The following is a 27,465-nucleotide window of genomic DNA, read 5'->3' as shown; positions in this document are numbered from 1 at the left end:
TAAAAAATTTATTCTGATTAACATGTATTCATTGTACTTATTAATGGGGTTCAGTGTGATATATCATACATGCATATAACAGGCACTGATCAAATCCAGCCTCCCTTAAGCACTCTCTTGCTACTTCTCTAACCTTTAGTAATCATTATTCTACATTCAAATTAGCCTTTTTTAAAAAAATATTTTTTAGTTGTTGATAGATCTTTATTTTTTTATTTATCTGTAGTGGTTCTGAGAATCGAACCCAGTGCCTCACATGTATCAGGCAAGTGTGCTACCACTGAGCCACAGCCACAGCCCCTCAAATTGGCCTTTAAAAAAAAATAAAAAGTTTCCCCACATGAGAGAGAACAAGCAGTACTTGCCTTTCTGTGTCTGACTTATTTCACTTAACATAATATCCTCTAGTTCCATCCATTTTTCTGCAAATGACAGGATCTCATTCCTTTTATGTCTGAATAGTAATCCATTGTATATCTACACTACATTTTCTTTATCCATTCATCTGTTTATGGGAACCTTGCTTGATACCTTATCTTAGCCACTGTGAATAAACATGGGTCATGCAGGTATCTCGAGGTATACTGAGTTCATTTCCTTTGGATGTGCATCCAGAGGTGGGACAGCAGGATCATATGACATAACTTTTTTCACTTTTTTGAGGCCATACTGTTCTTCATAATGTCTGTACTAATTTACATTCCCACCAATAGTGTATCAGAGTTCTTTTTATTCCACGCCCTTACTGGCATTTTCTTTTCTTTCTTTCTTTCTTTTTTTTTTTTTTTTTGGATAACTGCATTCTAACTAGGGTGAGATAATATCTCACTGTAGTTTTTGAAATGCATTTGCCTGATGGCTAATGCTATTAAGCATTTTTCATGTATTTGTTGTTCATTTGTATTTCTTCTTTTGAGAAGTGTTTATTCAGATCATTTGCCATATTTTAAATCGGACCTTTTCTGTTAAGTTCTTGAGTTCCTCGTATATTTTGTATTAATCCTTTGTCAGATCAATATTTGGCAAATATCTTATCCCATTCTGTAGATTATTTATTCACTATATTGAGTGTCTCCTTTCTGTGCACAAGATTTTTAGTTTCATGTTACTCCAACTCGCCTATTATTGCTTTTATTTTCTATGTTTTGGGGGGGGGGTCATATCCAAAAAAAAAAAAAAAAAAAAAAAATCACTGCCTATCCCAATGTCTTGAAATGTTTTCCCTATGTTTTCTTTTAGTAGTTTCAGAATTTCAGGTGTTAAATTTAGATCTTCAATTCATTTTGAGTTGATTGTTGTAGTTAGGGGACAGAGTAAGTTATATTTCAATCTTCTGCATGTGGATATTTTCAGTATCATCTAGTGAAGAGGATGTCCCTTTTCTAATGTATGTTTTAGGAGTCTCTGTTGAGTCACTTGGCTGCAGTTGTATGGGTTTACTTCTGAGAACTCTATTTTGTTCCACTGATCTATGTGCCTCATTTTATTTCATATGTTAACAAAAACATGACTGAGGTTTTCTCCCAGTGAAGTCCCATGCTTCCTTCTATGAGACAGGTTGGATGGGGAGCTGATGACCTCAATCCAACTAGTCTACCTCCAATATAAAATACCTAAAAGGTAAGAATGATTGTGTATTGCGGCTGCACTTTACTCTCACCCCATGAAGGCTGTCTCCTAAGGCCTAAAAGAAGCCACTTCAACATTCTAGCCTCCTAAACTTCCCCAAGACTCAGCATACATCCCTTGGGGGAAACTAGCTGTGTGTATGATGACTCTCTCTAAGTTCCCAGTCACCCTGCTAGACTTGTGATCATCAAAACTCTAATAGTTTTTCTTTCCTTTTGTAGAGTCACACTTTCATTGTAAGCTTGACCCTCCAACAGTATTCACACTGAGCGGATTTCTCAAGAAAAAGATGACTGCTACAGCTTCAGCTTGTTTGAACTCTTCCTTTTTCTGAAATCTGTCTATTTCTCTGCTTTCACGGCTGTCTGTGTTAACAATATGATTGTGGTCTATTTTAAGACTGACACAAATATTATGCCGCTTTTCCCATTGAGAAGTAGACATATACACCCCTCCCCTTCCTTGAATCTTAGTGACCTCTGTTCCTCTTCAACCAATAAACACACACATGCACATGTGCACCTGCACACACAAACAAACATAATGGATAATACCTGATAACAGTTTTTGGACCTAGGCCTTAAGACACTAATAGCTTTAACTTTATACCCTGGAATACACTGAAGCACTAAACTGCCAATGAAAAGGGTAAACTAACTAGATCTGCTGAAAAAGATTTTTGGTTTCATCAATTTTTTAATGTCCATTTTACAAATTGCCTTTTTATGCTTTCTATTTTATTTTACTACTAATTTTGGGTTTGTTTTACTTTTATTTCTTCTAGCTTAAGATGAAATTTTGGAAAATTTATTTTAGATTTCTCCTTTTCTATTTTAAAGCCATATATTTTCCTCTAAACACCATTTCAGCTGTACTCCACACATATGTTCACATTTTCATTCAGTTTACATATTTTTCTATTTTTTTCTGCTGAGTTCTCCCTTATCCATGGCTTATTTTAAATTGTTTAATTTCCAAATTTAAGGGAGACTTCTAGATATTCTATTGCTATTGATCACTAAGTCAATTTAGATATGGATAAGAGCACATATTCTGTATAATCTTAATTCTTTAAAATCTACTGAAACTTATCTTATGATCTAGCATGACTTACTTTGATGAATAGTCCATATGTACTTGAAAAGGATATATATTCTGTTACTGAGGGCAATGTTCTATAACTGTCAAATAAGTCCAATTAGTTAAAAATATAGTTCCAAATTTCTATTTTTTACTGATGCTCTGCCTACTCATTCTATCAACTGCTGAGTTACAAGTATTGAAATATGTAACTATCATGACAGATTTATCAATTTCTCCTTCTTGGTCTGTCAGCTTTTGTTTCAAATATTTTAAAGCTGTTATTGGGTTCACAGATATTTAGGATCAGGTCTTTTTGATTACCTGATTCTTTTCTGAAATATCTTTCAATATTGCTAGTAATGCTACCGTCTAAATCCTACTTTGTTGGGTGTTAATACAGCTTCCTGTTATTTCCTTAATGATTAATGTATGCAAGATATATCTTTTTCTATTCTTTTACTTGTATCCTATGTGCTTATATTTGATAAGGATTTCATGCAGAATATACAGTTATGCTACTTATTTGTTTTTTTCCACTTTTCATGGCTTCAGATACCTGAGTTTAAGGTTGGTCTGAAAATACAAACAGAAAATTTCAGAGGTAAGCAATTCATAACTTTTAGATAAATAGTACACTGTACTAAGTAGCAACATGAAATCTTTTGCAGTCCCATTCCATCCCACCTGGGATATGGATACTTCTTTTTTTACTCTATCTATACTACATATGCTACCTGCTCAACAGCCACTTAGTAGCTGTTTTGGTTATCAGATTAACTGTCATGGTATTGCAGTATTTGTGTTTAACCATTATCTTACTTAATAATGACCCCAAAGTGCATGAGTAGTGCTAGCAATTTTATTATAGTATATTGCTATAATGTTCTATTTTATTATTGATTATTGCTATTTATCTCTTACTAGACCTAATATATAAATGAAACTTATCATAAGTATACATGTATAGGAAAAAACAGGGTCAGTACTATCTGCTATTTTAGTTATCCCTATGGATATGGAGGGATTACTGTTGGTAAGTCTTACTAAAATATTCAGCCTCATAATCTCTGCCTTTAAAGTATTTAGATCATTTAAACTTAATAGAATTATTTATATGGTTAGGTCTGAATTAACCTTTATCGTGTCATTTTTGTATGTATCTCAATCTCTTTTTGTTTCCATCTGCCTTTTCCTTGCCATATTTGGAACTGAATATTTTTTAGCAGTGTATCTCCATTACCAGCTTATTTAACATAATTGTATGTTTTGTAGTATCATGGGTTGCTTCAGTGTTTAAAACATACACCTTTAATATCACAATGCTTCAACTAATATTGTACCATTTCACATACAACATAAGGACTTTATAACAGAATTTATCTATTTTCTCTTTTCTGTCCTTTGTTCTACACAGTCCTTTATGTATTTAGTCGTATTAACAGCTCTTTCAAAAATTCAGGGAACAAACTTTTAAGAGCTTATTTGTGGTCTCTCAATTCTACTTCATTGATATATATCCTTACCCTTAAGTCAATGCCATGTTGTCTTGATAACTCTCACTAAAAAATTTGAAATTGGGAAGTGTAAGTCCTTCAATTTTGTTCTTCTATCCATTTTTTAAAATTTTTATTTGATCCTATTTTATTATGTGCATTTATGAATACCGCCTTAAATCTTTTTGTTAGACAAGACAGACATAAATATAAAAATTAAATAAGCTATATATTCAAGATATATTCAAAAGAACATAATCATCTTAAGATTTGAAAGTGACAACCAATAATGTATGTCCCTAGGAATGACTATGAACTTAAATCTCCCTACTTCCGAAGTCCACATCAACATTTACTGAAAGCCTACCAAATACCCAGCAGTGTGCAAGGTTAGATACTGATAATACAGAAACCTTTCTCCTCACATAGAATATAAATAGAAAATGACAGCAGACTATACTAAAGCAACAACAGAACATGTATAAGAATACAATGGTAACAAAGACAGGGATGTTAATTTTATCTAATCATATTTCCCTTCCTTTATAGCTTGTTTTGGAAAAAAGTTTACAAATTTTGGTATTTTCTAAACAAAGTAAGTTTAAAAATACCCAAGGCTAGTACTTAAATCTTGGAATACGCAGTCCTTTTATAAAATAGGGCTTCTCTTAATGACTTTTAAGACTTTTCACTTGTTTTTTTGTTCTTAAAGTTACAAAAGGAATTTAAACCAATGGGGAAAACACACAAAACAAGGATTTATGGTAAAAAGGGAAAGTTTCATTTTTATCTCTAACTTACCCTTTTCTTTACCTCAAAAGTAACTTCCATTATGCTTGGCTAACTCATTATTTAGAGCAACCTAAAGTAACAGAACCAATAATATGTTGTGCGTTTACATGTGTGTGTGTATGTGTGTGTGTGTGTGTGCATGTGGTATGAAACTTCATAGTGACAATTCCTGAAATTTGTTCTATGGGAGATTTTAATGCCTGTGCTTAAAAAGGAAAAGGAAAAGGAAAAGGAAAGGAAGATGGACTATTTCTAAATTCAAATAAATTTGGGAAATATTAGGTTAAATGAAGTATCAATATGTACTATGACTGCTCCCACCTTTTCAAAAAGTAACTGGCTACTAAGCCCAATCACTGATTTAACTAGTAACATCTTTAAAAACTATAGATCTTTACAAAAATACGCTGTGAGAAGCCAGTTAGTTATAGTTTCTCCTCCATTGTCATTCTGGTAGCAATTCATATACTTAAACACATACAGAGATTCAAAAACACGCACAGGGCCACATAAATGTGTCAGTGGCCAAGAGTAGAAGAATAAAGTCAGTATATTTATTGCCTCAAGACTATTGTCTTTCTAATATTAGAAAAACTGGCTTCATTTCTGTACTACATTATTATTTTTCCTTTGGCTGTGCAATAAAAGAATAAAATGAGAGACAAAATTTGACTCTAAATATACTAGTGTATTTGCTTTTAAAATTAAATACTATTAAAGGGTTTCTATAAATTCTATAAAAATTTTTATCTATAAAACCAAAGACTGGGATTAAAATAATTTGTGATATTAGTATAATAATTGCTTTATTATAAAAAATCTTCAAGAGCTTAATAAAAACCTGCTGTGAAATTTATTTTATCTATAGTGCCTCCAAACGCCTAGATATGTTCAAATAATAGTGAATCTGGAAACAACTTTTTATATGTTAGAATTCAAATCAAGATATGACTCAGCAGTGAATACCATTAAACTTTCCAATAAGATTGATGAAGATTGTGAAGTCATGAATGATAGCTCTTCAACATACTTTCTTATTTCTATTTTTCTACAGAAATTTTAATTAGGAGGAAAATTCAGGGGCATCTCATATGGAAGTGATCTTATGGTAGTTAAAAGAGATGTTATGGCTTCTCAGGGGAAGTTAAAATTCTACTTCAGGAGAATGTAAGTGTATAGTCTCCATACACATTTAGGTTTTGCTGTTGTTTCTATTGCTGCTGGGAACAAGAGGTGTGAGAACTGTCCCCCTTATTTATAAATGTCACCCTCCTCACTCCTTATATCCAAACACCGACAATTTATTTAACATCCTATTCAAGTTTCCCCCACAAATTGTACTCTACTCTCTAACTCAATTCAAAATCATTCCTCCCTTCCCTAAACTATCTGCTTCTGGTTCGTGTCTCTCACTTAGCATGCAATCATATTTAGTATACTTTAAGTTACTGTTTGACATGACTAGTATACATATCCTGATCACTGGGACATCTGGGAAACTTTAGTTGGCATGAATAAGATTATATACATCCCTGGAGAACCCACAAATCCAGGAGCGATGCTGCTTACATCAGCATTCTGTATTTGTTAACTGACTGATATTGCTTTTTAGTGCTCTACCTAGTAAAGTTAATCCTTGCAAGAATATAAGTATTTTTCTACTATGAAAACAATAAATTTGTTTATTAGTTTTAGGAAATGTTGATATATTATCTATGACTAAAGTAACAAATGACTACACATCACTTTTTTTCTATGAGAGAGCATGAAAACGAGGTATAGACCACCTTAGGACTTGGGCACAGAAGATTATGAAGGAATTAACTGTTTAATGACAATGAGACTTGGAGCAGTACCTATCATTAGAGGCTAATAGAAAGGGTATAGCTAACATATTTAGACACGCATCACCTAATCATGCACATATGGAATAATAAAAAAGTCTACAAAATGAATTTGGCACTATCATTCATTCATTCAACAAACCTTTACTGAATGTCTACTATATCAACATGCTCTATGCTCTACAGGAAAACTAAACATGAATGAGAACTATCAACCAGTAACGTTGGCACTCTAAAGATTCAAAACAGCAGAAATTTAGAAGTTCATCTATCTACCTCCACATTAAATTGTATTACGTTTGGTTAAAGTACATTAAAATTTTTTTCTCTATTACTTAGAGCAATACAAATAGTTTATTTTTCCCAAGCACCAGCAAACTTAAATTAACCTAGAAACTCCTTCAAAGAGAGAGTTTCATTTCTGGCCCCACAACTCTAGGTTTCCAAGTTGCTAAGGACAAAGAAGTGTTATAAGCACAATGAGCCAATGTACATCTAGAGCTGTGTCTAAACACAAGCTCACTACCTGAGATCAGAGTAGTATTGGCATAGGTACTTCTTGTCCCTCTCAACTGATAAATAGCTGCTGACACATTCTTATGCTTCACAGCATAACATTTTCTTCTAAAACTTAAGTGGAAAAGGCAAAAATAGAAACTATTTGCCAACCACAAAAATGTATGTATTTTAAATTGTGGAATCAAAATGAACTGTTATATACTTTCAAAACCAGAGAAGTCAGAAATAGGTATCTTCACTATGCTCAACTATAACCTTCTAAATTGACTACAAAAGAACAAGAAATGTTGCAGTTTCTACAACAGCTTGATATCTAAAGCAACTAAATAATATACTGATTAAGTAGGCTCAAAGTGAGATGGTAGTGTCAAAATTTACCCTTTTAGAATCAAAACCCATTTCTCAAGCATATTTTTAGAAGGAAGCGTTCTTCCTGAAAATCCTGAAGAAATCAATAGTGTAAAATCAACCAGAAATGTACTAAACCAAGAATCAGTAGACCAAAAAAATCTACTCAAATCAACAACAAACTTGATTGCTAAATATTAGTTTGAAAACCAATATGTTACTGCTCTGTTGTTATTTTAAATGAAAGGGAATTCTTTGCAGATTGCAAAGGAATTTAGCCTATCTCATGAAGAAGTTGCCATTTCTATTCTTAAAAAAACAGAGTTTTCACCTACATAATCACCTGGGACAAACTTGGCGGGTGCAAGCAGGCCAGAAGGTTAAAGGAGCCTGGGAATGCTTAACATCAAGAAAGGAATTATAGCTCAGTAAGATCAGAGGGAATTACACAGGAAATGTGAACAGTAACCCTTTCATATATCTTTGTACTTCCTCCTACTGCCTTTGACAAATCGAGTCCTGCTGCCTTCTAATTTCGTGAACATACAAGAGCAGACAGGACTGGGCAAAAGGAAAAAAGACATTTCACATACATACATTCACACACACACACACACACACACACACACACCACAAAACAAAAATTCATAATAATATGATAAAATCAGGCTGCTCTAGGAAACAGCCTATGGCTTTTTAAATCGCCACACATGCACTGTATCACTGTCTTATTCAACAGAGCCCTAAGTATACTCCCCAAGAAACTTGAAGAATCAGGCAGGGGTGGGTAGATGGAATATTTGGCAGATTCATAAGCTGGGAAGCATGGCTTCTATAAAGCTGACCAAACAAATGGGTCTCCACCCTGTCTTATATTTTTAAACATCTTGTTCCTAGTCTGTAGGGAAAGCATTCTTTCCACAGTAAATAATAGGCAACAGAATCAGAAATTCTTATTATATCCATTATCTAGTCAATGAAAAAAGTTGTTTCAATATTCTAAGTCAGAAACTTAGACAATTCAAATGATTATTATAATTTTTTAAAAGTAGCTTAGCTATAGCCAAGGAAAGTTAATATATTTCTAGTTGCTAATTTGGAAAAGATGATGTAACAGTATAAATCTTAGATACCTTCAGAGAACCCTGGTTGGGATTTTTAAAAAAGAGATTGATTCTTACCACATCTGTGTCTAGAAAAGAGGAGAAATGCTCAGTTTCCATAAACAGGTGCATTTAATATATATTAACTAAAATGCACATGTGCACATGCGCGCACACCCCCCCCACACACACACACACACACTCAGAGTCCTCAAAGGTGGGGAAAACAGATACAATGGAAAAAAGCAGTGATGTTTACAAATGGATTAAGTTTAAAATATGGAATGGACTTTCATAGATCTCTCTGAAACAAGATTTAATTTCTTCCATTGGTATAACTTTAGGATAGAGATGGTTTGTCACAAAGAGTAGTTTAAAACAACAACAAAAAGAAAGTGAATACAGAAATGGCAATGCAAATCACCAATAAATGTCAAAAGGGTTAGCATTTCAGAATTTTCCAGAAGAAGAAAAAAAAAAAAAAACCCAAAAGATTTTTTTTTTTTCCTCCAGAAAAGTACTTCTGAAGGATACAGTTTCCTTCAAGGAATAGCCTACATATAATAAATGGCACATTCCTAAAAACAGCAAATGATATTTAATTTGTTGGCATGTTAGTTGCTTTAAACAACTGATGTTTAAGTCTCTATACTGACTCAGAGAATGTAGTCTCAGGACTGTAACATGTTTTAAAGGTAGTCATTCTTTTCACAGATTCCGAATTACTGCAACACTTGTATTAGGAAAACATTAGCAGAATGAAAGTGAGGAAAACAATAACCAAACCTTAATATGCCAGACTTCTGATTGGGGCTTTTTAATTTCCCCATTAGAATGTGAACCACAAAGTACAGCAAATGCAAATGCCATGGAGCTCAGTCTTTTCATCTGGAAATGAGCGCATACTCTGGAAATGGAAGCTTAACTATTTTTAACTCATGTGCTGTACTATTAAACATAAAAACCTCATGTCCTTCTTGAATGCTATTCAAGATTTCAAAATAAATTAAGAATTAAAACCAAAAAGGAACCAAAGCCAGACAATTTGCTTGGTTTTAAGAGTTCTACTTAACCAACAAAATCTATAGCAAAATTTACTGACAAACGTTTTAGTAAATGGATAGATATTAATATTTTTTAAAATATGGAAGACAAAAAAAAGACCAAAAGTGCCTATGAACACTAATGTAGTGCTGATAGTGAGATGTTATTTACTGGAATCTTCAGCATATACTTTTTTGGAGAGTAACTTTTAAGTGTCTTTTTTGGAGAGTTACTTTAAGTGATCTTTTCTAGTATTCCATTCCGCCAGAATAAATGCTGATTGATATATTTCTGTTAAATTACTCAGCAACAGGGTCTCTCTATTCTGAAAATAACAGAACCCCAATATGGTTAATCTCTTTTAAGTAATACAAGGACAAAAATGAGCAGGTTAAGTCTTTACTAAAGAGACAATAGTAAAAGACGTCAATTGTAGTAGACCTTGACAACCCTTGACGATGAAAATAGTAAGAATACTAGCTAACTTTGGTACATTTGTCCAGAGCTTAGCAATGTAGAAAATACTTTATGTAATTTAAATCCCAGCACTATATGAGTGGATATTATTATTATCATTTTATTAAAACAGTATAAAGAGGTTTTTTCTTTTTTTTAATTGGTTGTTCAAAACATTACAAAGCTCATGATAAATCATCTTTCATACATTTGACTCAATTGGGTTATGAACTCCCATTTTTACCCCAAATACAAATTGCAGAATCACATCGGTACACACTCACATTTTTACATAATGGCATATTAGTGACTGTTGTATTCTGCTACCTTTCCTATCCCCTACTATCCCCCCTCCTCTCCCCTCCCATCTTCCCTCTCTACCTCACCTGCTGTTGTTCAATTCTCTCCCTTGCCCCCCCCCCCCCGTTTCCCCTCACAACATTAAAGAGGTTTTTTCAAGGTCTACTGCTACTTAGGCAGCCAAGCTGAGATTTAAACTTTTCTGACAGTTATTCCAATCACTAGAAATTTTTTAACTTCGTCATGCAATGTTGAAATTATCCTCATCCAAACTTCAAAACAGGGTATATATTTTTTTCTCTCAACACACCCAACATGACTCCCTTTCACACCACTTCTCATAAAAATTCTCACAGTACCCATTTCAGCAGCCTAAATTTTCTCATACCAGCGTGACTAAGGCCACAGCAAAAGGCATCTTTCAAAGTCAAGCCTCCGTCAAACTAGGTCGTATATCCTATTACTGTCCTCAAAATAAGGACATTATCACAAGCATGGGCTTTTAAAACCATTAACAAGTGAGGAAATATCTGGGCTTGTCAGTTCCTCATATAGAATGTGTCAAATATGACACATACTACCTCTTCATTCCTAAAAGGTGAGCAGGAGTCACCCTCATACCTTCTGGCCAACCAGGAAATACCTGCCTCCAGGGACTTGGTAATGGTTGGCTACACAGAATAACAAAATTAACAGAACTAAGAGTTTCCTTCTTACCAATTTAAAAAATCATTGAAGTGTTATCAAAGAATGCCAAACTACTGGTTATCAGTAATTTAATGTAAATGGAAAGTACAAAGAAGATGGGGTTTTATTCATATAAAACCAATATTCTACTCGCCTCTTAAGGTTATTATGAAGATTATGAGACTAAATTACATGAAAAATACCAAGTATCCTGCCTTGCACATGGTACTTACTCAAAAAAATGTCAGCTACTATTGGTAATACTTAAGAAGCAGTAAAAACAAAACATACAGTGGAAACCATATTTAAAATGAACCAACAATCAATATATTCTGTGGTGTTTTTAAGACATCTTTGCAAAACCTAAATTTGTTATATGAATGTGTGTGAGTTACCATATAAATATTTTAATGATTTGTAAGAATAAATGGCAAAATGATTATCCCTTGGAAGATGGGAGAGTGTGGTGGTCAAAGGAAACTTTAGTCTGATCTACAAGGCTTTCCTTTTCAAAAAAAGGAAAATATGCATGTATCCCTTTGTAAATAATTTAAAAAAAAGAAAACATACACATAAAATATTATCATAGAAAGTTTAAATTCTATTGTTAATTTGGTATTACATGAAGAGATCTACTTTTATTTGTAGTTAAAATTTCTAAAATTTCATTTTCTTTATTTAGTAATTCCATTCAAGCACATTGCTTTTAATAATCTTCCTAATGACATCCCTAATTGCTATATTAAAAATACCTGTTTGTACCAAAAAGAACCCCTTCTTCACAATTCTATTAAGTTTTAAAACCACTGAATGTATTTCAACCAAGGCACAAAGAGGCTTTCGAAGTCCAGGAAACCATAAATCAAAACATTTTTACATAAAAAGATTACCTTTTCCCTTTAAATCTTGTATATATACATTTAGTAAACCACACACAAAAAGTTGAATCCCTGTTGATTTTAAAAATCATCATAACTATTTCAAATGTCTTGAGGGTTGCCGTAATTAAAAACCTCTCCTCCTAGGCTTTTCCTAACTTCTTGTTCTGGTCTGTACCATATGATGGTTTTTTAAATTCTAATGTTCCTTCTAGTTCACAGCCATTGCTGACTACTTCTTTAAAAAAAAAAAAAAAAAAAATCTCATTCCTTTTTTCCCTTCAGTTCATCTAGATTTTAGCCATACAGTATGGGCAAACCAGGTTACAAAAGCTCTTATTAACTCCCTAAGAGCAGCAAATAGTGGGCTTCCTATGGCTCAGGTATGGAGGTAAGCCATGTATGTGCTCTATGCATAGCCCAAATTCAGCTTACAAATTAAAGGCTTTTAGTGTTATAAAAAGACATCAATATTTCAATGGATGAGAACTAGAAAACACTGCCTCATACTTCAACAATAGGACATTGAGTTGAATAGGAAATGCCCTGACTTAAACAGCTGTGAAAAATTCAGTGGCTGTGGAAGTAGTACAATCTCTTTTAGATATAATTAAAATTCAAGAAAAATCTTTCCTGTAAATTAATGAGAAATTGTAATTGATCAAAATATATCTTCCTATAATTTCAAGTAAAAGTTTCTAGGTATAATTTGTGGCTATCACAGGACAATTCAATCCATCATCATCTTCTTCCTCTTCATCATTATCATCAGTTTTATTTTGAGAAAATGAAAAGCACATGTATCAACAAAAAAATTTTTTTTCCAGCTGCTACGTTCCAACAGACCCATTAATATTAAGCAACTATATAGCTCAGTTGGTAAGAGTGCTTGCCTTGCATGAACAAAGCCCTGGGTTCAATCCCCAGCGCCCGCATACACACACACACACTCAAATATTAAGCAGATATACCTGCAAAAACATACAATGGTTCCTCTAGTTGTTGACTCCCATAATTCTACAAAGTAGGCTTCAGGAATCTTAAGGATGCTGGAAGTCTGAAGGTATAGAAATCTCGAGGCTGCTGAGTTCTACAAAAACATTTAAAGTCACCTGCATCTTTCTTTCCCGTACATTTAATTTATTCTCTCCTGCATGCCTTCATGTACCTGGATGCTCCAGTTACTTTTTTGTTTACTCACCTCCCTCTGGAGTATAAATGCCATGAAAACTCAAAAGATAGAGAAATCTTACCTTGTGGTTCCTTCATCTAGTACAGTGTCATAAAGTAGATGCTCTTAAAAAAAAACTGAATGAAACAAAATAAATACTTGCTCTATATCTGTCTCCTTCACTCAAGTTAAGTTCCTAAAAAATGCTACTGACTGTTTATATCTACATTCCTAGAAGGTCCTCCTAAATGTATGCCGGCACTTATAAGTCTATCATATATGTTTTTATCCAAGTTTCTAATTTGTTTTGAATTTTATTTGCATTTATTTGTGACTTCTCTTTATCTACTACAACAAATCACATTTCTGATTTTTTTTTACCCCCTCTTGATAGAGAAATAAAATTTTCCAACCACCTTTGAGTTCTCAATGTGATGACTAGAGAGAAGAGAAGCATTCAATGCCAACCGTGCAGGCTTTTCTGTGCTGCTCTTGACAGGCTTCTGTTGGTGGCTTTCCCTCCAGAATCTGGCTAGAACAAAGACTTTTTTTTTTTTTTTAAGTCACCCTTGGACTGCTGTACAGATTTTTCTCAGTCAGCACTGTTTCTCAGCTCTTTCAAACTGTCTGTGACATGTTCATTATTTGAAAACTCTTTCTGCCTACCCTGCTCAGTTCAACTTACCACAAGAAATAAGCTCAAGCAGCATCCCATTGCTCTTCTTGTGAAACATGATTTCAATGTGAGAAGCCTTTCACCACTCAGGAGCTTGTCAATGAAAAATGTTCAGTGTGACTACAGTCTGAGCCCACCTCTCAATATCCTCATTCTGGAGATAAACCTATATCCCAGTGGAAAAGGTGACAAGCTTCTGGTAATCTAAAGAAATATCTTTCTCATGGAAAAAAAATGGTGAGTTAACATTCCTCTGAGTCATTCTTAATACAGTCATTAGACCAGGAGAAAGAAGTAGAAAAAGTCAGATTTTAAATTAAAAGTCAGATGACTTCCAGATATTACAATTGAGACTACCAACATGTGTCACTTACCTAATATTAGGTCAGAACATAAACATAGGAGTCACACATGATCCTTCTAATTCTCTCATTCAAAGTAGAGAGAGATGATTTATTCCTCTTGACTTTATAAGATGAAATTAAGCTGACTCCTTTGCTTAAGAAAATTTAAAATAAAAATTCTGTTAAGTGGACACCTCTTTGCTATCTCTGTTGCCCTGGTCAGTCACTGAATTATTAAGTTAGAATCTTAGACAGTCAGATTTTTCATTTAATAGATCCAACCTGAAATCCAGAAAAGCTGAATGGCTTGCCATGATCACAAAGAAAATCAGAATCAAAGTTAGAATAAAGGTCTTCCCACCACTATAATCATGGCTTTTCAAAATATCACAACCAAAAGGAATCTGTTGCCAAAAACCTCACTCCAACCTGGCAAACCTGGAAAGGCTTGTTCTTGGCTTTGCCTCACTCCCTACATCTTGGTAGTTTAGCTACATAATTACTGTTAGAATTTTCTGAGAAAGAAAAGACTTCCATCTCTAAAAATAACTTAGCAACAGCATTGTTTTTTTAAAGATATTACCCCTAGCAACTGCTTTCCCATTCCTCAATGTTTCCCAAAAAAGCCTGCATGGCCACTAAGACCCTGTTCTCCCAAATGTTTCTCAAATAAGTTCTGAAAAAACTGGGAAAGTCCAACTAGAGCACCTTTAATATAAAGAGAGAATGAAGCTGATTCCCACTTGTAGAGGTCACATAACAGTCTATATCTGAGACTCAAAGCAGCAGGAAGACAACTTTTATCTTGAACAATATTAAGAATCTAAATGTCAGACACCCTGTAACCTGATAGAGCAATTGATAGGGATATCTTAGAAAACAAGCTTACAAGTTGACTAAATTAAACCGGCAATGTTTCCCATAAAATCCACTACAATAAAATCCATTAATACAATAATCTCAAATGTATTCTAGGTCTTATACTTTGATATAGAAATTATCAAATGCAAAATTTGATATTTTAATTTTAAATCTGACTTTTTCTACTTCTTTCTCCTGGTCTAATGGGCAAAGAAATGGCCTGAAAGTAGGTAATAAGGAAAGGAAAATAGTGATCTTTTGAAGATAAATGGGACTAGATCAAGAAAATAATGAGGAATACTAAAAAGAGTATATTTTTAATGACTTTCTAAAGGCTCATTTTGATATATAACTGGAAAAGGTGGCAATTTATTTAAAGTTGTGACAATTTTAAGGTTTTCCTAATCTTTATGCCCATATAAAAGCTAATGAAAAATATTACAAATTATTTAAGTAGCAATTTAGTAATAATCTAAGATAAAGCCTCAGATAATATTAATGAAAACTGAGAAGCAGATAAGTAAAACTTAAATATGCCCATTAGACCAGGAACATCAATATACCATCTGATTCTTGATCTAAAATGAATTTAAGTATTATACAGACTTTTAAAAAGTTTAAAGTTTAAAAAAAATTTTTAAATAATTCCTAGCAGATTTCAAAGCAGGTTACATTTAAAAACTCAAAACTAAATTAAACAAAGACAAAACTTTATATCAAACAGCAAAAAACTCAAAATACAACACAAACAAGGAAGGACTTAAAACAAGCTCAATGAAATAAAACCAATGGAATCAATTTTGACAAAAAAAAAAAACACACATTAAATAGCTGTTAAAAGACAAAGGTTCTCAGAAGGTTATAAAAATGAAATTCAACTATCCTACACTTTTAGGAAACACATGTAAAAGAAATGAAATCACAAATATAATCACAAGCACAAAGAATTAATGGGAAATATAAACAAAGGTGGCAGTATCAATATCAACTTAAACAAAACCCAAAGCACAAGTTACAAATCAGGAAGAAAGTTATCTCATTCAGATAAAAGGTATGATTTTCAATTGAGATACTGGCAATAAATTACAGTAAAATACACATTAAACTAAAAGCTGACAAATATAAAAAAATTAATGAAAGAAATCACTGATAAATAATTTTAAACCCTTGCTCAGACAAAAAATAATTATAGAAAAGTTGAGCAACAGGGCTGGGGTTGTGGCTCAGTGGTAGAACACTCGCCTAGCGTGTGCAAGGCCCTGGGTTCGATCCTCAGCACCACATAAAAATAAGTAAACAAAATTAAGGTATTGTGTACAACTAAAAAATAAATATTTTTTTTTTAAAAAAAGAAAAGGTGAGCAACATATTTAGCTTCTTGAAATACAACTTTAAAACAAAATAACTTTGCAGGTAAATGCTAAGTGAAGTTAGCCAATCTCAAAATACCAAATACCTAATGTCTTCTCTGATATAAGGAGGCTGATTCATAGTGGGGATGGGAGGTGGAGCATGGGAGGATTAGATGAACTCCAGATAGGCTAGAGGAGTGGGAGGGGAAGGGAGGGGGTATGAGGGTAGAAAAGATGGTGGGAATGAAATGAACATCATTACTCTAAGTACTTGTATGAAGACACGAATGGTGTGAATATACTTTGTATACAACCAGAGATAGGAAACATTGTGCTCTATAAGTGTAATGTGAATTGTAATACATTCTGCTGTTATATATAACAAATTAGAATAAAAAATAAAACAAGCAAAAAATCTGTGTAACTTCACCAAAACTGATCATAAAATATCCCATAAAGACAACCATAAAAATTATGAGAAAATTAATATAATTTATTAATAACTAGTAACAAAAGTTTAATTGTAACTTCATAATCTGGGAAATAGCCTATGGTATCAAGAAGAAACTCTTGGTATACAATCACATTCTATTTTAAAAATTATTTCAACAACAATATATATTTTTTTGTATAGAGAGAAAGACTTTAAAAATTTAAATGCTTTCCATTTTTTATTAATGTAGAAACTTTCTGCCACACAAGGAGAATAAAAAGAACCCAATAGCTCAAGTAAGACAGGTATTTTTCCTTTTTGTATAACAACAAAGGGTGCCAGGGAAAGGTATGCATCACAAGATCACTTAAGAATCCACCGCTGGCTCTTCCATCCTCCATATGATTTCCAACTCCATATCTAAGGTGGCTGTTATAACTGGTATAACATCCCAGCCAGTAGGAAAAAAAAAAAAAAAAAGAAAAAGGCAGGTATGTGTTTAAAGAGGTGACCCTACTCACATTACCATTCACTTCTTATTTGTCACACATCCACCCCTGCTCCAAGAGAAGCTGAAAAGCATAGGATCTAGATGGGTAGCTACACAATACGCTAACTCTAGAGATTCTGTTTTAAAAGAAAGAATAAATTCTAAGGAACACTGTTGCCCCTTCCACACGTGCTTTCAAGCTAAAAAAAAAAAAAAAAAAGAAAGAAAGAAAGAAAATTCAACTTATTAATCAGGAAAATTACAATAAAACCAAGAACAGATTATTTGCAATGTTAGCTAGATGTTTCTCAGTGCCAATGGTACTAAAACATATCAATCTAAGAAAATAGAAAAGAACACCAATACATTCTGAAGATGCCTGGGTCCTATTCCAATACACAGGCTAGAAGGTATGTGGAAATTTATCGACTTTCTCCATATTTAAGGATATTTAATTCAATGTATCGTTTATATTCAAACTGATCCATCCAAATGATTTTTTCAGGTCAACTAAGTTTCAGTCCTTACAAAACATCTTCTAACATTAGACAGAAGTTAATCTTTTGCTAGCAAAATAACTTTTGAAATTTGAGAACCAGGAATTTTTTTTTAAACAATGTTACTAGGGCATAATTCACAAATAGTAATGCATAAGCGCACCCACACACACAAACGCTAAGTATACTTTTCAATGGCTTTAGACAAATTTATACACTCATATTATCACTGCCATAATAAAGATACAGAACTTACATATCATCCCAAACAGTTCCTTACACTGTATACAGGTTCATCACAACCCACCCTAAACTGTAGGCAACCTGTCTATATTTGTCACCATAGATTAAATGTCTTTTCCAGAATTTCGGATGTACTAATCTGTGCAATACATGGAATCACAGAGTTTGTATTCTTTTGTGTCTGGCCTATTAGCATCATGTATCTGAATACATACATATTATTTGTGCATGTCAGTACTTTACCCCCTTTTCTATTGAATAGTATTCCACCACATGAACATACCACAATGTTTTTTCAGTTATTACTTGATGGATATCAGTTTCCAGTTTGAGGCTGTTAAATAAAGCTGCTACAGGCTAAGCATCCCTAAACCAAAATTCTAAAATGTGAAATGCTCCAAAATCCAAAATGTGTTGAATGCCAATATAATGTGCAAAAAGTCTTAGATTTCGGAGCATTTCAGATTCTGGATTTTTAGATTAGTGATGCTCAACTGGTAAAGACTATGAAAATATATCAACTTTAAAAATCTGAAATACTTCTGGTCCCAAGTATTTCTGATAAGCGATAATCTACTTATATAAGCATTCATGTACAAGTCTATATGTGAACATATCTTTTCATTTTTGTTAGGTAAATATTTAAGAGAATTGTTGGGTCTTATGGTAATAAAAGAAACTACTGTTTTCCAAAAAGGTTTCAACATTTTACATTCTCATTGGCAATATGTGAAAGTTCTGACTGGACCACATCTCAGCCACTGGTACTGCTTGTTTTAAATTTTTAATTTTAGCTATTGTAGCGAGTATATAACATTATCTTATTATTTTACTGATTTGTATTTTGCTGAAATCAAATGATGTTAAACACCTTTTCCAGTACTATACTAGCTATTTATAATCCTTTTCTGCCTATTCTTTAAATAAGATTGCCTCATTAATGAGCTATAAGAGTTCTTTATGTGTTCTGGTCACAGAGCATTTGTCAAGTACATGTATTGTGAAATGCAAAGAATTGCCTTCATAATGTATTTTTATATCTTTATTTTTATTTATTTATTTTTATGTAGTACTGAGGATCAAACCCAGTGCCTCACACATGTGACACAAGTGCTCTATCACTGAACTACAACCCCAGTCTGACTTTACATTTTTTTTAAATCCATTGAAGAATATGTTTTGAATTTTGATGGAGTCACATCTATCAACTTTTAATTTTTTATGGCTCATGCTTTTTTATCTTTAGAAATCTTTACCTACTCCAAGTTTTTGAATATTTTCTTCTGTGATTTCTTCTTCAAGTTTTACAGTTTTAATCTTTTCTATTTAGGTCCATAATTTCTTTCAAGTTATTTCTGTGTACGGAAGTAAGGACTGTGTTAACCTTTCCACATGGATATCCAGGCATCCCAGTACCATTTACTGAAAAGACTACCTTTTCCTCATTGAATTTCCTTGGCATGACTTTTGAAAATCAATGGACTATAGATGCCTGGATTTGTTTCTAGAATCTCTATTCCATTGGTCTATGTCTATCCTTAGGCCAATACTGCCTCGATCACTATAGTTTCAAAGAAAATCTTCAAATTAGGTAGTGAATGTTCTGTAATACTATAATTTTTATTTTTGCTTACTCCTCTAGAGTCTTTTTATGTCCATATAAATTATAAATTCAATTTCCAATTGTTCATTGGTAGGGAGTACATGTACACCTAATTTTGTAAATAAATTTTGTGTCCTGCAATCTTTGTTAAATTCTAATATAAATTCTAGTTTGCTTCTGGAGATTTCTTAGCATTTTCTTTGTACAAGAAATGTCATTTGCAAATAAAGAACATTTTACTTACTCCTTACCAATATATATGCCACCTGCTTCTAACCCTAACCCTAACCCTAACCTAATGCCTCACTAAACTAGTCTGGGCCTCCATTTCAAAAATAGAAGAATGCAGGTAGAGTGGGCCTACTTGGATTTTTCCTCACCTTAAGGAATTGAATTAAATGGCCATTAAATGAGATTTTGACTAGAAATTTGGTGTATATCTCTTTCTTGAGAAAGTTCCACTCTATGTCTAGTCTCCTGATAGTTTTTATCATAAGTGACCAAAGAATTTAATGATTTTTCTATAACTATTGACAGGATCACATGTTTTTTTTTCCTTTTTTCTGTTAAAATAATAAATTACGTTGGTGATTTTCAATGTTAAAACAACCCTGCATTCCTGTAATAAACCCACTTTCTATATATTAATGGATTTGACTTCCTACCAGTTTATTCCTACCATTTCAGTGGATCGGGAGGCTGAGGCAGGAGGATCACGAGTTCAAAGCCAGCTTCAGTAAAAGCGAGGTGCTAAGCAACTCAGTGAGACCCTGTCTCTAATAAAATACAAAACAGGGCTGGTCAAGTGCCCCTGAGTTTAATCCCTGGTACAAAAAAAAAAAAAAAAAATCTGAACTTATGAACATAATTGTATGTAGTTTAAAACCGCTTTCATTTCATCCCTGCTTATATGTGTACCAAGTACCTGGATGACAGAGAGATTTTTAAGACATTAAAACATTTCAAGAATTTCTTCATTTATTGCTTCATTACTGGTTTTAAGAGATGGGTGCATATTTTAGCCTTTTGCTACGGTCAAGTGAAAAAATTAAACTCAATTTGCATTGGGGCAAGAGATCAAGAACCATGAAAGTGCAATGCTCATACTATCTTTATAATCTCTCTCTCCTCCTAGTAGGATCCTGGCTCAAGTCAAGACAAGAATATCAATAGAGGAGATAATCCAAACTACATGTGTTGAGTCAGAATAACAATTTTGTTTGGGTGAAGTCAAGATAATTATTAGGAAAAAAGCAGAGTTGAATCTAAAGGACAGAGAGAAAGCGCCATAATGGAAAAGGGGCAAGAAACCCAGAGAAGATATAGAAACCAGAAGAGATTCAGATAAATTAAGGAATTCAGGCCTTTCTTGGAGAGTCAGAAACAGTATATTCATCAGAACTCTATTTTCATTCATCAGAACTCTATTGGTATGCCAAAACACACCTTGGGGCCAGGTGTGGAGAGGCCCAGATGCTAAAGGAAGTTGTGCCAGGACAGAGATAGTTTTTAAACGTTATTCTATCACCGAGGTGCTAGCTTCCAGAATTGATCAAATATTAAATACTTTAAGGCCCAAGTGCCTAACACATGTTAGGCAAGTGCTCTACCACTGAGCCACAACTCCAGCCCCTCTTTCTATAACTTTAAATCTCTACTCCCTGTTATACTTGAAAGCAATTCAAAAGACAGAAACTATAAAATTTCTAGTGATATGTCTACTACTACATTGCTAGACAATTCTAAATGTGAGCTCTTCTCTCTTATCTCCACTAGCCAAGCGTAGTGGCGCATGCCTATAATCCTAGCAGCTTGGGAGGCTGAGGCAGGAGGATTGTGAATTCAAAGCCAACCTCAACAACTTAGCAAAGCCCTAAGCACTAAGTAAAAACCCTATTTCTAAAGAAAATATGTTAAAGGGATGGGGATGTGGCTCAGTGGTTAAGTGCCCTGGGTCCAATCCCCAGTATCAAAAAAAAAAAAAAAAAAAAAAAGTTTATCACCATTGGTACCAAATTACAGGCTAAGCTAACTAGAGAGAGGGTTTAGCATAGAGAAGGAGGTGAAATGAGTCAATTATAAATAGATTTGGAGTATCGAAGGAGTTGCAAGGAGGCAGTATGGGCAAAGCAGAGTAAGCAAAACAGAAGTTGGAGAAACATTAGACTTGGGGTTTTATCTTGAGTCTGGTGAGTAGCCACTGAGGTGATCTGAAAAGGGGACTGACAAAACTGTTTAACAAACCAACTCAATTTCTAACTCCTGACCAACTGGTCTGAAAAGCTGAATTTCACCTGTCATATGCACAACGACTCCATCTCTCATCTCTGGCAACTGTCCTAGTTTCTGGATCCAAGTTCCTAAGAACTTCGTTACCTAACTGACCAAATGCATGTTGTGAGCATGTTCCCCAGAGCTGCCAAAAGTTCCTGGCATATGATCAAAGAAACCCACAATAAGTGAGTGTTCTGTAATTTATCAGGTTAACAGGTTAATCAGGTAATAGAAAACAGCTGGCATGTTAGGGTTCTGCCATATCAAGGGTAGAACAAGAAACAGGAGAACTTAACGCAGGCTGGTCTCTCCAGAAGAATCTGTTCTAGGTCACCCAGTGTGATCTAGTACTCTTTCCCAGAAAAAGTAGAAGTAATCTGAAGTTTACTATATGTTCATGAAAATGTGTCAACATTTCCTGCAAGCTGCTAAAAACGTGAACCAAGTTGCGGGTACTACAAACAAAAGGATCTTGTTCTTTTTGCCCCATAGTCTCAGGGATAGCATACAGATATCTGTTACTCTCCCAGCCTCATTTATAAAGGGAATTCCAATCTACCTCTCAGGTTTAGTGAAGATTAAATAAAAGTAAAAAGCCTTGTTTGTAATTGCACAATATATATTAGCTATTCTCTTTTATTCTCACTTTTATGACCACAAAATAACAATCAGCTAAATGTTAAGCATGTCCTTAAAAACAGCACTTTTGATGCTCTTATAGTACAGAATAATAAAAGTTTCATTTGATTTCATTTTGTTTTGAGTGACATATGATCAACAGATTTCAAACTTGGTCTGAAAAAAAAATTACACTTTTTTCCAAACTTCCCTATGAAAGTTGGAACAATAATGCTATACAACAAAGAAGTAGAGTTGTAAATTCTATTAACATAAGATTAATAATACCAATTCTGAATAAAGATTATTAAACAAAACAGAAATCTCCAAGCCTGTAAGAATTTTAAATGTCTATATCCTTAATTGTAATATATTTCTATTTCCCTTTATGAATTTTAACTAAAATTACTGAAGTTGGCAACAGAAGCAGGAAACCATTCATAAGACTAGCATGGTTATTTTATTAATGAGAAGTTACATAACAGTTTCAGTGAACTACAGAGTTTCATTCTTATGATCTTTTAATATTTATAGAAATTTAAGAGTTATCATGATAAAGTCCATTTTGGAAACAGAATTTCTATTATCTGGCAGCAATTGATTCTAAATTATTTTAGCTCAATTACAGAAAGGCTATTTAAGTTATGTTCATCTTTATTCATACTCATTACCAATAGGTCAACTATGTCTAGAACTTGACCTAGAAGCTTAAGTAGGTACAACTGAACAAAACTATACATAACAAGCTCTTAATTCCAAACCACTGAGTCACATCATTGACATTTTGTCTCTAGTACACTAACAAAGAGAGGGGTGGGCAGCATACTGAGAACCATTTAAAGGGCCTGCTTATATTAAAAGAAAATGCTATAGAAAATGATCAAAGAATACACAAATGTCTTAAAGGAATCAAAGAGAATGCCTATAACTAAGTACTAGGACAAGTTCATGAACAGCATGCCAATGTTCAAAAAATGAAATTCCACAATTCCTATGATTACATTTTCCCCCCATCTCTATTTCACCGAGTCTGTATTTTTAAAGGAAATGAATAATTTTGATTTTTTTTCAAACCATTACACAGAAAATCTATTTCCAAATTATAAGTCTCAAATCAACAAACTTTGGCTTTTTTGTCTTAAGCTTATTTTGGAATAAGTTTAGACTTACAAAATAGATTCACAAACACAGTACAGAGTTTCTGTACACCCTTCACCCACTTTCCCCTAAAGTTAACATCTTGGCAACATTTGTTAAAACTAAGAAATTAAAACTAATTTGTTATTTTGAACTAAACTAGATTTTATCTATTTTCCCATTAACACCTTTTTTCAGTTTCTAGATGCAATTCAAGGTACTTTGCACTTAATGATTTTTTTTTTAATGCAGTAACTTTTGGTACATACTACACTTCAATGTCTTATTAATGCTATTCTTATTATGGTTATTATAAAAAATAAACAGAAATTCCCTGGAAAATATGATTGGTCATTAGGTATTAGAGAAAATTTACATGAAGAGTCATATAAACATGATACTTCTACTAATGTATTAAGAGAAAAAGAAGTAAATCACTCAGATATGGCCCATCTCCTTTTCCACAAACCTATGAGATCAAATGACTTAATGTTTCAGAAATAGCTCTTCAAAAGAGCCTTGTCACTTACCTATCTCCCAAGGCTCTTATAGACATAGAGTAAATCTTTTCAATTAATTCTGTAATAGAATATAAAGTAGTATTATAATCATATATTCAGATAATCCAGTTTTATCAAATATATATAAAAATTACTTTCTTTTAATTTTCAACTTTCCATTTTTAATTACTGTGTATTTGTATTAAGATAACAAAAAACTAATTTCAAGGAAAATAAGTGCATGGTTTATTACTATTATTATCTTTACTTTAAAAGTGAAAGCACATAAAATTTAATAAAAATTTTAAGATGAATAGAAAATGTTCCAGAAATAAAAGAAATGACACAATGAATAAAACTGACTAAGAGTGCTTCACATTCTTTTCTAAGTGCATAATGCTGTGGAAATTACTAAACAGACATAAACAAGTGAATCATATTGAGGGCATATCCTTTTTGATGGGAAAACAGTAATCAAGAATTTGGTGTTAGGAAATTTTTGAAAGGTAAAGTGTCCATGTGTGTCAGTTTCACCGAGATAATCCTAATTTATGCCACCATCTCAGCGCCCCAACCAAATTATTATATGTCCTAGATTTTTCATTTTCCAACAAATTTTTTAATGATACCACTGAAATAAACTGGGACACATTTGTAATTTTCACTTAGGCTCTGGCATGAGCTCAGACTCATGTATGAGATGCACAGGCAGTGAAGCCATTTATCAATTTAACATGTAGTTAAATCTGAAAGACACTTAGCAGTAACTTACCTCTTATAAGTATCATAACTGACACCTGACTCTCAAAGAGAGTACCCAAAATACCCAATGCTGCTGCCTCAGCTTATGACTTGCCCAAACACAATGAAATAAAAGCAGGCAGAGAAAGTGTTTTATATTTTACTCTATAAAGCATGACTTTTCATCTAGATCAAATGACTTTTTAAAAAAATCTCAGTTCTGATTCAAAATTGTTTTACGCAGTCAAGGTAAAGTGATACATGTTACCTTTTTGGCTTCATTAATAGAAGAAGTTCAGTTTAATGATTTCAGCTTTCTATCAGTGTCAAATGGAAAAATCAATTAATTCCAATAATGGCTTGATTGCCCCATGTAATTTGTGAAATCAAAGTAAAGCTTTTGGATGTTCATCCTGTAGAACATGAAACACCTGATATTGCTGTAATTGCTATTTCAATTCAGTTTAAAAGTTCAACAATAAAGACAAAATTACAGTTGGTTCTCATTATTCAGAATAGTTAAGTTTTATAATGTTACCATGAACACTTAATTAGTGAATACCAAACTATTGTTCCTAAGAGATACAAAGTTAGGCTGACACACTCTGGTCACATTTTCATCAACTGATGAAATGTACCCTTGTTTTACATATGTTTCTGTTTTAAGATATCTTATTTAATATATATTGTTGATTCACTAACAACTCACAGTTAACAGCACTATAATACAGGTCTGAATGAAGCTTTCTAACACATTATTTTTTCTATAGGTACATCATTAGCCTTCTTGCATTTAGGAAAACTACACAACACTTAAATTCTATACTGGATAGTTAAAATTTTTAACACCAAAATCACTAACAGGAAGCATTAAAAAAACAAAACAAAACAAAACCTCAAAACGCTGCACAGACCACACAAAGGACACTTTTTATCACTACTCTGTGTTGTCTGTAGTTGTTCATTCTACTTAATGACTACAAAAGATCCATGATTAAATTTACAAGAATAGAAAAATTCACAAAATAAAATCTACAAATAAGAACCAACTCTATACCTCTATTTTTATAGTGATAATACAATACAAATTTTGGTAGAGCATATATAGCATCATAGTAAAAACATTTTCACTAAAATAAAAACAATTATGGAACAGAAACAAACTTGGACTTGGGTTCTGGTTCAGATATAATTCACATCTGTGCCTAGATAAACTTTAATATACCACTACCAATAAAAATGGAAGCAATTTCACAACTCCATCCACAGAAGCTGTTATAGTTTGACAAGTTTTATGAAAATTAATATATACATAAAGAAAGTGAATTAAAATTTTTTGTGACAAAGATGATGTCAAATTTAAAAAATATTTCATCATAGTAGTACATGTTTTCTTTTTGTTACCTGTCTTAGAATTCTTTGACTCTTTTAAGATCCACTCGGCAAAATCAATAGTACTGATGATTTTCAATCACTTTCTAAATCTGGTTTCATTTTGTTCAAACTCAGTTGGAAATAGCTATGGATTAAAAATATGTGTTCCTGCTGCAAAACACTTACATTTAAGTCCTAATACCTAATGTGATAGTATTTCCAGGTATGGCATCTGAGAGGTGATTAAAGTTAGATTAGGTTATGTAATTGGGACCCTCATGATAATATTAAGGCCTTTATAACATAATGAGACAAGATCTTTCTCTGTCTCTCCCTTCCTCCCTCTTGCTCAGTGCACACACAAAGGAAGGGTCATATAAGGACATAAGATCAAACCAGTTCTGCAACCAGGAAGCAGGCCCTTGTCAAACAATGAATCTGCCAGCACCTTGGTCTTAGACTTCGCAGCCTCAAGAACTATGAGAAATAAATGCTTGTTATTTAAGTCACTCAATTTATGGTATTTTATAACAGCAGCCAAAATAAGAAAAAAATCTTTTAATTCAATATATAATATTTAAAGATAACTTATTTATAATACATGGCAAAATGAAATAAACCTAAGAATGAATCCCTAAAAATTAACAGCATGTAAATTTGATAAATTTTTTCAAGACCTATAGATACAATTTATGTAACAAGCTTTGTCTTCTAAAAATTTAGTCTTCTAAATAGAGCAATATCTGTTAAATAATATGGGCTGGAATACTTACATGTTAAACTATTTCAAAACTTCAAAACTTTAGAATAATCTCAATTTAGTAGAATTTGCTTTGAAATTGACAGGTACCTTAGTATTTATAATTTGAGATCCTATTCTAAAATTTTTAAATCATAATTCACAGAGAATAGCAGCAGTTTAAAAGAAATCAACAGAATTTTTCATATTTTTCAATGTTTTTAAATTTAGTAATT

General features: G+C 32.9%; 1 protein-coding gene across 22 annotated transcripts in view; it reads right to left on the bottom strand.

Annotated features, from left to right (window-relative positions):
- Positions 1-27,465, bottom strand: part of Znf438 (zinc finger protein 438) — a 191,495-nt gene that overhangs the window by 132,128 nt on the left and 31,902 nt on the right. For 19 of the 22 annotated variants that reach the window (XM_076831840.1, XM_076831841.1, XM_076831850.1 and 16 more), the window contains one exon: positions 24,406-24,454. The exons of 2 other annotated variants lie outside the window; for them this stretch is intronic. In XM_076831840.1, coding sequence (XP_076687955.1) covers positions 24,406-24,431 — 26 coding nt within the window. In that variant the 5' untranslated portion in view covers positions 24,432-24,454. Of the gene's footprint in view, positions 1-24,405; positions 24,455-25,384; positions 25,448-27,465 lie in introns of those variants that run through there. One more of the 22 variants, XM_076831846.1, reaches the window with a different exon arrangement.

This window comes from Callospermophilus lateralis, chromosome 13 (assembly GCF_048772815.1).
Source record: "Callospermophilus lateralis isolate mCalLat2 chromosome 13, mCalLat2.hap1, whole genome shotgun sequence".
NCBI classification, from domain to species: domain Eukaryota; kingdom Metazoa; phylum Chordata; class Mammalia; order Rodentia; family Sciuridae; genus Callospermophilus; species Callospermophilus lateralis.
The sequence above is the reverse complement of the archived record's forward strand: the minus strand, read 5'-3'. Positions and strand labels throughout refer to the sequence as shown.